The sequence below is a fragment of the Corvus moneduloides genome, chromosome 3 (genome assembly GCF_009650955.1).
Source record: "Corvus moneduloides isolate bCorMon1 chromosome 3, bCorMon1.pri, whole genome shotgun sequence".
NCBI lineage: Eukaryota > Metazoa > Chordata > Aves > Passeriformes > Corvidae > Corvus > Corvus moneduloides.
This window is the reverse complement of record NC_045478.1, coordinates 20197528-20211121: the sequence shown is the minus strand read 5'-3', so window position 1 is coordinate 20211121 and position 13594 is coordinate 20197528. Positions and strand designations below refer to the sequence as shown.

General features: G+C 36.4%; 1 protein-coding gene across 1 annotated transcript in view; it reads left to right on the top strand.

The window, feature by feature from the left end:
- The window catches only part of TPO (thyroid peroxidase), a 37276-nt gene that overhangs the window by 23159 nt on the left and 523 nt on the right, over window positions 1-13594 (top strand). The window contains exons 8-12 of the mRNA XM_032101390.1: window positions 3771-4029; window positions 4552-4722; window positions 5507-5744; window positions 9372-9580; window positions 10409-10579. Coding sequence (XP_031957281.1) covers window positions 3771-4029; window positions 4552-4722; window positions 5507-5744; window positions 9372-9580; window positions 10409-10579 — 1048 coding nt within the window. The remainder of the gene's footprint in view (window positions 1-3770; window positions 4030-4551; window positions 4723-5506; window positions 5745-9371; window positions 9581-10408; window positions 10580-13594) is intronic.

Here is a 13594-nt window from a genome sequence, read left to right as displayed (position 1 = left end):
CCCCTGATGTGCTATTTGGATTGTGAAAGATGGATGATTTGGCACTAGTCAGATGGAGGAGGAGTTTTGCAGATCAACCTGAATCCAATTCTCTTTCATTTATTACAGTAGCAGAGAACCATCTCTGAATGAACGCAGTTACTCCCACTTGATCCCAACTGTAGGTGACAACTGCCTTTAGTTTTCAGTGTACATAGAGGTGTTTATTTCACTTCCTTCTACATCTGCTTGTGCTCCCTGAGCATCTTGCATGGTTCAAGGTGTGGGTTGAAAGTGGGTGACTTCTGAAACTGAAGTTACGTTAACTACTTGGATGAAACTTGCTTGTAAAATTAGATGATCAGATAGCTCTTCTCAGAAATATGAAATTATAAAGGATAAATAAATAATATATATTATAAAATAATATGTCTTGCATAATTTCAGAACTCATATTTATAAAGTGTATAGTTTAGACTATTAACAGAACTATAATAATGTGTTCATTTTTTTTTTTTATTAAAAATTGATCTCTCATACAATCACCTTTTACCCAAAAGTTTAGGACTTCAAAGTCATCTTCATCATCTGCAAATCCTTTAGTATTTACAGTGAGAACTCCAAACTAACCATGCATAGCACTTCAATGAATTAAACATCATTGCTATGTTTGATAGGTCTCTATTATTTCTGCAATCTTTTCCAAGTGCAGAAGCTTCATTTAATTGGCACTTCACTGTCTCAGTGAGGTACTATTCCTTCAAAGTTACAGCTGGCCAATGGCAATGACAAGATGCACTTTTGGCCTTACTCATCCTTATGATAGCTCACATATTTTATACTCTCTCTTCCAGCCTTTTTTTTTTATTTTTCTTTTCCAACTGTTGTGCCCTATTCACACTGACTTTGGGATATAGTGTAGAGGTTTTTGCAAGTCTCCTGAACCCTATGAAAAGTGATAAGAATTTCTGTATCTGTTGCATCTAATTGGAAATAACATTTAACATTAACAAAAAGTTCTCAAAAATAAAGTGAAATTATGTAACCTATTTCCAAACATCTAATGTGTGGCTGACTTCTGATGAAGGTGGCTCAGCCTGGAGAAAAATGCAGCCAGGATACTCAGTGGGTTCATAAGGATGCTTGGGAACCCCTGCTGTAGTTCTGCCTTCTGAATGAGAAGAGTGTTGCCTGTAACAGCAACAGCCTACCTGACTTGCAGTATTATAGTGTTCACAGGTCAGGATTCAGTTACTTTTTCTGTAAACAGTGCACATGGGATTCATGATATGATGGAAAATCTATACAAGGCCTTTTCTGACACTCAGGTGCTGTTTCTATCTGGATACTTACCAAATGATTGTCTGAATTGCAAAGAAATTAGTGCTTTATTTTGTCTGATATGACTAAATGAATAACATTTAAATGATCTTATTCTCTCAGTTAATATATGGTTATATAGATTAAAAAGGTCATATAAAAACACTGAGCATGTGGGCCGCTATTTAAAACTAATTTAATTTTCCACTAAATTATGCTGTTGGAACAATGACTGCCATGAGATAGTAGAAATATTGACGTTATTGATTAAAATTGTTTTCTTCATGAGGCTTCTGTAGACCCTGGATTTGATGCTATGAGGTGATGAATGTATCCTAAGAAAAGCTTGGATTACCACTAATATCATAAATGTCACAAAGAGTTGAGACCACCCAGTACCTTGCAGGTTCAGACTCATTATATCCATGTACATTCCTTATGCTACTGCAAACACTTGAAAGTTAACTTATTGTTAACAAATAGACTCAAAGTAAGCCATAAATGATGGAGCAATTCATTATAATAGTTTGTGATTTCTTTCCCATATAGTCACTTTATGTCTGATTTTATTGACATATTTTGCAACAAGCATGTTCCTTTGTTTCCACAGGAGAATCTCATTTATTGAAGGAACACTACTGAAAGAAAGTACTGTGCTTATTTATGAATGGAAATAAACCTTTTATATTATTCTCTGAGAGAGGGGACTGCATGCAAAAGAATTTTAACAAAAATAATTTTGATGCTTGTCAGCTGTTAACATCTTCTTTAAAACTTATATGTGTGTCAGCTATGAGAACTTGTAGTGAGCCTCTTCTTGACTTCACACAGACAAACTTGGGCACATCCAGAGACTACACAAATGCCAGATGCTATTTCTGATGTGATTCTTTGGCAGATTCCCGTTGTAGTATCATATTCTGCTGTATAAGTAACAACTTAGCCTGTATTGTCTAAAACTCACCTCTATTTGATGGAGCCTCATTTAGCCTGTGGAAGTTTCCATCAAACAAATGCCTCTCCTACTGCAGGGTAGGCAGGCATACGACCAATTTTCACCCTTAGCCTTTTAATTTTCATGTCTTGAAATGGCCACCCCTCTTTCTCTATCAAGGAAATTAGAAATGAAGATGTCTCCCCTGGAGCATATGAAAAATCTGAGTTGCCCTTTCCTTCAGGGAGTCTGGCCTTCCTGAGCAGCTTAGCTTGGGATTTCATGAAAAAGAGCCAAAGAATTAGTCATAGATTTTTGTATCCATGACTAACCTACTCCTAAATAAAGTCTTTGACTGTAAAAACTATACATCTAAAATTAGAACTCCTATCTTTCAAAACCTTTGTGAATATAGAAAAAGATTAGCTTTTCAAATGACAGTGTCAGTATTAATTTCTTGCAATAATTTTATTTGTTTCATATGCTGCATTAAAGGAGCTGTAAAAGGGATTTTAACATATAGTCTTTTAAATATTTTGTTCACTGCATGACCTAACCTGAAAGCCTAAACCTCTACCTTCTGGGAAAAGTGAGTGAATTGTGGAAAGATTTGCTTGTCTCTGCTCTGTGCCTAAAATAAAGATACAAGGTTTTATAAGGTCATTTTATGCCGGCTAGTTTTTCAATATGCACTATATCAAGTTCAAAGTACATTTGTCTGTATATTTATTGCATATTATATTGAATCTAGAAGGTATTTTATTGAGTTCATTATGCTTCATATTTATCGCATATTGCTTTATTGAGTTCAGCATAATCTTTAACCTATAATGCATTTTCATTTTATTTGGTACATTAGAACATTTCCCCCTCTTTCCTTTCGTCATATGCTTTTCCATGCCACTGCAATACTATTACATCATAAAAGCATTTGACAGAAGGTGTTTATCAGTCTTTTAATTTTTGAAGTATATTTTTTAGGAGTCTATAAATTGGCCTAAGTTTAGTATAAAATGCCTACAAGGGGATTTTGGGCACTGGTATTCTAAAGCCTCATCATTTCAAATAATAATAAAAGAGGATTTGTGTCACAAATATATGTCTGAAAATAGCATCTGTTCACATTAGCAAGCATTCTTGAAAGACATTATAGTGCTTCATGCTTTCATTGCCAATTTTAAGGCCATTATAATTTGCATTTTTAATCTCAGCACAGCTCCTGTGAGCTGGATTACCCCTGTGGTTTGTAAATGAGCAGCACTGGTAATCCCTGCTCAGGAGGCTTTGGTCTAGCATCTATGGTAAGACCCAACAGGGCCTGACTGTTGCTCTGTTCTGAGCTGTACCATGGACTCTCTCCAGTCATCTGTCCCCTTACTGCAAAAATAAGACTGATATTGTTTTCCAGGTAATACTGCTCTTGGTTATGCCAAATGCTTGGGCATAGATGAGTGAAGAAAAAAGCATTTAGCAGCTGGGATTCATTATTATTCTTCTATAGAAAAGCTGAAATATGTTTCTTTTTCTTTTCTTTCAGATTATTACTTTAAGAGATTACATTCCCAAAATCATTGGTCCAGATGCTTTTAATCTGTATATTGGCCTTTATACAGGTTATGATCCCACAATGAATCCTACGGTTTCTAATGTATTTTCAACAGCTGCTTTTCGTTTTGGTCATGCAACAATCCAACCAATAGTAAGGCGATTGAATGCTCAGTATTTAGATGATCCTGAACTCCCAAATCTTCATTTGCATGAAGTTTTCTTTAGTCCTTGGAGGCTCATTAAAGAAGGTATGGTCTTATTTAAACTGGTTTTGTTGATTTTTGGTTTTTTTCTCCACAGAATATTGTAACTTTTTTCAAAGTTATTTATCCTGAATTAGGAATTGTCACATTTATCTAATTAAATCATTTATTTAAGTTGTTGAATGGATTCCAGAGTACTAAAAAGAACTCAAATGATAATTCTCACTTAAATAATTGACTGAATCAGAAAAATGTTACTCTCCAGATTAAAACAGTCTGGTAGATTGACAATAAAAGGATGAGTGATGATGAAGATGTTTCTTTTTTTTGTGTGGGGGGGATGAATTTATTAATAGGTTGCAAGTTCTTTTACACCTGAAGAAGATGGAGTTTTTCATAGCACTATTACTTCTACTTTAAAAGAAAGGAAATTTTTACGGATGTTTGAATGTAAAAGCCTGTGTGGACAATGTTTAAAAACATAGAAACATATATGTACGCACATTTGTTACGGAAGTTATAATGGTTTATATATATGATATAATACCATTATTTTTATGTTTAAAGGAGGCTTGGATCCTTTACTAAGGGGTCTTCTAGCACATCCAGCAAAACTGCAGGTACAAGATCAACTGCTGAATGAGGAGTTAACAGAAAAACTATTTGTGTTGTCCAATAATGGTTCACTTGATTTATCATCATTGAATTTACAACGTGGCCGTGACCATGGACTCCCAGGTCTATTGATTTTTCTTGATTTTTTTCTTCCAACTGGTAACTGAAGTATAATTGCTTATATTTGGGATGTAATCATAAGCTTTAAATAATATCTTTGGTAATCAGAAAAGTAACTTAAATCTCTTTCAAAATGTAAGTTGTTAATATTTTTAACTTTGATGGAAAGAAAGTATTCTACAGCTTTTGAGATTAAAATAATCTGGTAAATCTAGAATCTAGAAGAACAGCACCAGTGAGTGGATTTGGTTGTGCTCAGTATAGGTACCTGAGGCTTGTTCTTGCTGGAACCAGCTCTGAGGAGTGGGGGTTTCTGCCTGAAGCAGCTACTTCCCATCAGCAGGCTGTCCCCAGCCTGTGGGATGGGTCAATTTAGGCACAGCCTCATCAGCTCCACCAACCACAGATGGTGTTAACAGATGTCTCCAGGAGCAGTGTAGATGGCTTAGTTAGGTACTTACCTCATTTTAAGAAATATTAAATGTTTGTTCCTGGTTTTTTGCACTACATTTTTTACTCCAGGCAGCCCAGGGTAAGACTGAACTAACAATCAAGGAACAATAGCCCATCTGGCCATGGATATACCTGCTTAGAGGAAGACCCCTGAAGCTTAGTTCAGATCCTGCCATAATTTCTCTGATCAATTTAACCAATAATAGTAGACTTTTTTATACATAACTGTCTATGAATATGATTGAGGTTGTCAAAATCCAGTGCTTATAAATTTATTAATTTCATATATCATGCCTAACAGACAAATCTAATCTTCCTTTAATCATATTTGCAGGTTATAATGAATGGAGAGAATTCTGTGGTTTATCAAAACTGGAAACTCACACTGACTTGAATACAGTAATAACCAATCACAATGTCACTGAAAAAATCATGGAATTGTACCATAATCCTAACAATATTGATGTTTGGCTTGGCGGTCTCGTAGAAGACTTTCTTCCAGGTGCTAGAACTGGTCCCCTGTTTGCATGTATAATTGGAAAGCAAATGAAAGCACTAAGGGATGGTGACCGGTGAGTTTATTCTGCAGTCAAATCATGTAGAAACCCGGTAGCAATGGAGATTTTACAGCCACTTAAATATGTGTCAAACAGATAATTCTTTACCCCTTGCACATTTTTGTCTTAGCTCCTTCAGTTTTTTGGGGTGAACTTTTAATTATTCTTTGGTTCGTACATCGTCTCAATTCCAGATGACATGGGGGTTTTTTCTGTGGTACGGAGGTGTCCAGCTGTGCAGTCCTGCTGAAAATGCAAGGTGCCACCAGAAGTTCATTTTGGCAGGGGCCAGTAACTTCTGGGTGGATGGGTGTAGTACTGTGCAGGTTTTATTCCCCCTGAGTGCTGCACTGGGCTCAGGAGCTGGAAGAACCTCAATATTTTTCTTTGGTAACTGCAGCAAAGTCAGAAGGGATAGGCAAAAAGCTGTGATTCAGGCTTCATAGAGGGGATAATAAAAACCACATACCTGGCCTTATGGGAATTGGGACCACAGAGTGTTCCCAGAGTTGACTCACTGGACACAGCATAGTATGTCACTTTAACCAGCCCTGCACAGGTGCCACCAGGATCTTGTGCCAGTACAACCCTTCACACCAGAAAAGCAGGAGAAATGCAGCTTCAGGTCACAACGGGGTAGAAGAAGCTGTCTATATCTTGCTATATCTATGAAGCAATTATAAAACCAACCTTTTTTCATTTCTGTCATGTGCTTGTGGCAGTAATTGTGGATCTCATGAGATGACTAATTTTAAACTGCTCAGACCATGCTACCAGGGGTGTTTTAAGTACATCTGGTCCTTACAATGACCTTTAAGCTCCTCTTATAAGTCGCTGTTATGGAAAGAAACCATTATGGAAATAATCATCCAAGGAAGAATTTAAATCTGAACTTTAAAAAATGTTAATTAATTAGCTCACAAGAAAATGCAATGCTAATCATAACAGTGGTGTCTTACTTGCAGGAACTGTATAGAGAACAAACATTCTATTCAGCTGTGTTAAAAACATGGTTGAAAGTCATCTAAATTGTACAGGCATACTTGTCCCTATCAGGGGAAGGAGTACCTATGGAGGTCCTTTCAGCCTCCTTTCTATTATTCAGTGCCTTACAATGTTACTTAATTTTCAGCGTCTTATAATACTACTAGCATGAAATAAATATAAGCATAATTTAATACATTATCTCCAAATTGAGAAAAAGACAGTTCTAATAATGACAGAATTCCCCAGGTTTCTGCCACAAAGTTTGTGGCAGCTAACTTAAAAGCGAAATGGTGTTCTGTCATTAATAACAAAGAAACCACCTAAGAGAAGTTAGCAGTATGTAACAACATGTTATGGTTGTCACAAAATAAGAATGGAAAAGTCTAACCCTCATTGCAGTGTCTGGTCAGGTGGAGTGTTGGGTGTTATCTGTAACTGCACCAGTGACACCTACATGCACTAGATACCCTAATTGACAGGTCTGTAAGCAGGGATTTAAAAATAACTCTTCTAATGTATTCTTTAAGTTCAAAAATCAGGACTATCTGGAATTTTCATCTGACTAAACTCCTACTTCTGATAGCCCTAAAATCTTTAGTCAACAATCTGACAAAACAGTAAAGGTTTTCTTCTTCCTGTGTACGAAACTCGGGCACTGTCTTAACCCTGACCGCATGACCTGAAACAAATTGTTTCTGATCCATTAGCCTTCTTCCGTCTCTTCTTCCTCTGAATATTTTTGTGATCTCCGGATTTGAAATATTTGGGAAAAAATTATTTTCATTTTCATTCTTTGCATAGGGATTTGGTCACCTGATACAAATTTGAATGGAGCAAACCAAAGTGTTTGTTAGCGTAAACACCTATCTGTTGGATAGATTAAAAAATCATTTTTCATTTAAGCCTGTAGATAAAACTGAATTTTGTGATGAAAGTAGAATAACTTTTAATGTGTGTGAAAGGGGAAATGAAAGGTGTAGGAGAACTGAGTGGAGAAAAGTCTTTGATGGCTTTGATTATGGGAAGGGGCCTGGAATGCTCAGGGAGGTTTCAGGATGCTCTGAGAAGTTTAGGAACCATGTGCAGGTGAGGTGGAGGAGGAAGGCTCCTTTCTTTTTTTCTTCTTCCAGCTCCTCCATCTCTCCTGCATTTCTTGTCACAGTGCTGCTGAGGTGTGGGACATTCACTCCACCCCTGGTTCTGTACATTGCGTCCTCCTTCAATATAGGCAAATTGGGACAGGTTTTTTAACAAATCAGGCTGCTGAAGGTAACTACTGGCCTAAAAATAAAGCCAGTTTTCCAGAATTTTGCATGCACTTACCTTATTTAGCAGGTATACTCCTGTTGTCAAATTTGCCCTGACAAGCCATGCTAGGGCACACTGGCAGTCTCCATCATCCCCAGAACACAAACAGAACTACCAGACTTCTCATTTGCATGGTACTTTTACAGGCAGCTCATAAAAACTTCAAATGCTGCACATGTGCCAGGTTTGCATAGATTTCCACAGTCAATATTGCTGCTCCTTTCTATCAGGCAAATGTAAACACAAACTCGCAAACTTCTCTAGAAACCCCCAGCCACGTGCCCCCTGTATTATGGATCATAAGTCCTGTGTTAAACCTGAAGTCAGTCTGTACTGTGTGATCACTCCCATGCTCTTCTGCTGACTGTCCTCAAGCATGTTACCACAAATCCTGCCTAGCATTTGGGATATCCTAACTGTCCTGAGCCTGAGTACCACAGGGAACTAAGCAGTTTAGCAGTGCTTATCACTTTTAGTGTAGTAATAGAAATGTTCTATCAAACTCTCCGGAAGTATTTTTGCCATTAATGATGTCTTTGTATACAAGATGTTTTTTCTTTCTTTTTCTGCCCAGTGTGTTCTTTCCCTTTACCTTTAGATGTATATGTATATGTGCATGCATACATATATATTTTATATAATGTCACCATTTGATAGATACACCTTTGTAGCACAAACTGGTTCCTCTGCTCTGGCACCACACTCCTGAACTGACAAAAATAAGCAGCTCTTTTTTGTTCCAGATAGTCCCCTTAGCTTACTTTTTGTATGATCAAAAGCATAATTACTGTCTCATGTTTTTCTACTGTAATTAATCTGCATAGCTACAGGTTTCTTAGCAAATTAAGTATTCCTTATTAACCAGAGAAGTATTCAACAATACCTGTTTTCCTTGCAACCATTCAGTAAGGGTAAGCAGAACTCAAAAGCTTTGGTATGGGGAAATCTATTATGTCTACTCCTCTAATTCTTCTGTAATTTATGCTTTAAACATTTTATGAGTGAACAGCACATACTAGTGTGCATAGGCATAAGGATCCAGTTCAGTCAAATCTGTTTCAAGTTCTCCTCTCAGGACTGTAAGTTTTTTTGTGGACCTGTTTAATCAATGAAAAGCAATTCTGCTGGCTTTAACACATTACCTGAGTTGATCAGTACATTAGACTCACACTAGCCTTTTTTTGACTGGGTCTGTATGGTCATGGCATTTACTTTTATTATTGTTATATTCACCTGTTTTTGCTGTAATTCTTATTTTTGGTCTTCTATATGAGGTACTTTGAAAGTAAGAATAAACAGCTCTTTGAATTTGATCTTTTCAAAACAAGTTTCTATCAATCTTTCCAGATTTTGGTGGGAAAATGATAATGTTTTCACAGAAGCTCAGAAGCATGAACTCAAAAAACATTCATTGTCCCGCGTGATTTGTGACAACACAGGAATTTCTGAAGTGCCAGCAGACGCCTTTCAACTTGGAAAGTTTCCACAGGATTTTAAGCATTGTAACAATATACCTGGGATGAATTTAGAAGCTTGGCAAGAATTTTATCAGGAAGGTAATCTAGTAGTTACTAATCTTTTCTGAGGAAAGGGGAGAGTAAGGAGCAATACTGACTTTGGTTGTAGCAATCTTGAATTATGGGTCTGAATCAGACCTTTAGTATTTCTGTCATGTAGAAGTGGGATCATAGGACCATAGAACCTTTTGGCTTGGAAGGGATCTTTACAGTACATCTAGTCCAACCCACCTGCAATGACCAGGGACGTATTCAACTAGATCTGATTGCTCAGAATCCTGTGCAACCTGAATGCAAATGTTTCCAGGGATGGGACATCCACCACCTCTCTGGGCAATTTGTGCCAGTGTTTCAGAGCTGTCATTTTAAAAAATTCGTTCCTTATATCTAATGTAAATCAACCCTCTTTTAGTTTAAAAACTTTACCTGTTGTCCTATTGCAACAGGGCCTAGTAAAAATTTTGCTCAAATCATACTTAAAAAACTTGTTTGAATTGACAGGCTGCAATAAGGTCTCCCTAGAGCATTTTCTCCAGGCTGAACAATGCCAACTCTCTCAGCCTCTCTCTTCAAAGGAAAGGTTCTCCAGCGCTCTGATCATCTGTTTTATCCTACTCCGGACTTGATCCAACAAGTCCATGTCCTTCTTATGTTGTAATGCTAGTTTTATGAGGATTATAAGTCAAACCTGTGGTATTCCATATAAATTCTTTTCCAGAAATTAACAATTAAAATCTTGATCACCTTAAAAAATGTGAAAAATTTCACTGAAGTTAATATGTATGGCAATAATGGAGAATACCATCCATTTGCAAGTGTAAGGTGGTAATTTTTTAAAAGCCTGTAATACAGACTCTCTATTTGTAGATGAACTATGCGGAACACCAAAGAGTGTGGAAAATGGTGATTTTTTATACTGTTCAGAATCTGGAAAATCTACAGTGACTTATACATGTCACTATGGATTCCAGTTACAAGGAGAAGAGCAATTAACCTGCACAAGTAAAGGATGGAACTTTGAGGCTCCAGTTTGTATAGGTATCTATTATTATTATTATTATTTCTGAATTTTCTTACAGATAAAGTCCAGCATAGCTCATCAGATGTGAATTCACTCTTATGCTCTCTTGTAGTTAGCCTCCTGGGGATATAGGTGTAACAACACAATAATGTGAAACTCTCCTTTCTCCAGAATTGCTATCTCAATCTCTACCCATTCTGATTCAGCAATCAAGTTGATGATAGGGAAATGGCAATAAAAATTGCCTAATTAAGCAAAAATCAAGTCTATTAACAGCTGGCAGGGGAGGGACGGGGGGGAAAGGGGGAGGAGGAAAGAGGAAAAGAGATAGCAAATCAGAATTATACATTGCTTCCTCCTACGTTCAACATAACAGCTTCGCAGACGGTTGTCATTTTCCTGGCATTGTTTCAATGGATGCTCTAGATAAAAATTGAGCTCTGCACCACTAGGTCATGTGTCATCCTAATAAATTTAGTAAAAGTGAAAAAAAGATTCTATGAAGTGAATAAGTGAAATTAAGGAAATAAATAATCACTTTAGGTCCAACCTCCTTCTCCCTAAGAGCTGTGACAAGATTTTCCAGAAGTTAATTACTTCTGCAGGTAAAAAAGTAGAGCAGGTGAAAAATCAGTAAAAAGATATTTTATTTCATGCACATTTTCACAGAAACCCATTTCTGTTATTTTAATCACTCTTTCATCTTCTGTTTCCTTTTTGCCTTTTACTGTTCAACAGAATAGGTTAGAAAGAGAATGTGGAAAATATTTCAAGACTTTCACTCTTCATGTTAAGAATGAATTCTCTCTGTTCACATATCAAATGTGTGTGTTTATAATGGAGGTGTGTACACATATACTCATATATATATGTATGTATATATATATTCACGCTGCTCTGCTTTATAAGAACATGAGAGAAAACTAAACCCAAAAAGGCCCTATTTCAAAATAAATTATGGGTGGCAGTAAATGAATTTGAATGCAAGTACTGCAGCTCATCCACAATAAAGTCTGCTTATTGGTATTTCTGTGATAGCAGAATAGAAAGCTTTTCATTCTAATTGTATACCTGGTATGGAAAAAGTCAAATGAAATTTGCAGCTCTTTTCTTTATTCAAATCCTATTTATTCACTGCATTCCCCCCACATAAATTCCATATAAAGAAATAAAGCTGTTAAAAGAATTATAATAAAACCTTTTCAATAGATTAATGTTCTGGCAGTGAATGGAATAAGTAAGTTAAATGAGTGAATCATTCCTTGTCCTAGTTTCTTTTAATATGTTCAGTAATGTAAACAAAAGACTGTATATTTGCTATAGGAAGACAAGCTGCTGCATATATTAAATAAGAAATGTCTTTATTAAAGGAAAACCATCAAAGCCCACTTATGCAGATGCTACTTGAGTTTTACAGTAGAAAGCACTTTGTTCCATGCATGTCTGTGCAATATGTTCCCATTCTTTTAAATGTTCAGCAAATTAGGAATAAATCAAGCAATATAATGAGGAGGATAGAGCTTAGCATTTCTGCAGATGGTTTCAAAATTATATGCTGCTCTGGAAAAGACAGAGTGGCTTGCTGGCAAAAGCATAGGATTCTGAGAGCTGTTAATTCCCGCTTGCTAACTTGCGCTTTGACTGATATAATTTCTATTGATTCAGGAAGTTATTTAGTGCTAGAATATGCTATCTTCCTTTATATTAAGTCTGTCATACTCCTAATAGATAACTCTGATTACTTTGCTTTAGTAAACTACTGCTCTCTGAGTAGCAGAGCAGAGCTGGTCAGCTCTGACATGCACTATTTAGTGATGAAGAAGAGTTAGCTAGTTAGCAGATAGCATGACTATGGATCTACAGAAGCTGAAGCAGCATATTTGAATTACAGCTCAGGCAAAGGCACAGGTTTTCTTTCCTGGACAATGATTAAGCCAGTGAACATTAACTCAAAATGTAGTTTTGAAGGGAGTAATACTTACTCAGAAATCTTCATCCTGAACAACAGATTCTTTTCCTGCTTCAAAGAAGTGTTATGAAAGTTATTTTTTCTTAAGGGTTCTGAAGTTTAAGATTTTTTCTTGCTGTGTTAGTCTTTTCACTGTCTTAGTTGATAACTATCTTTGAGCACAGCTACTGTTTCCTACTAAAATTAGAGAATCAGGCTTGATCCTATTTCCAATGATAGAATTCCCTGAGTGGTTTGAGTGACAATCCTAAACTAAGTCAGTAAATACAGGTCAGTTTTTAATACTGATTGAAAATAACTACTTATATTGACGTAGCAGATCAAACATTGTGATAGAGAAGGAAAGGGATAAAGCCAAGACACTGAAGACTTGGCTAGTGGTCCACGTATGGGTTTGCAGTGCTTCACGGGAGCATTGGTCAGAGACATTAAACAAGCTGTCAGATATACAGAACCAATGGGAAATTAACTAAAATAACACTGGACACTTAGTCAAATGACTTCAGTCATGCAAGTAAATATTACACAGAAAGAAGAAAGGTGCAGAAATAGGGAAAGACCACTTCTTTTTCCCCCTTGTTGAGTACACTCTCCTGCACTGCTGTTTCCCATTTCATCACATAATCAGAAAGTGAGAGTGAAAGATCTTGAAAGGCCTCAAGAACAATATGTGTATGCACACTTTCTGATGGATAATTGTTCATCTGCTCAACATTCTGCCAGGATATTGTCATTTCACAGAATTGATATAGCATCTAGAAACAGCCATCCTTGCAGTGATATCACAAATTCTGGTTATAAATTTTGTAACCAAAGCTAATCTGAAAACTTGGCTCCTCAAAATCATGCTTTGAAGTCTACAGAACTGTATCTGCATTATTATTTTCACTATCTCAACAGAGCACAGGATGAAAACATTTATAGAGGAAATCAAAGTCTTAGGACATAAACATGTGCAAGAAGAGCTCTCAAGTTTAGGGTTTGCATTTTTGAAAATCCAGCCGATTGCCATTTGTAGCTTTTGATGGATTACAAAAGCAAATTTTTTTCTTCATCATTTCCA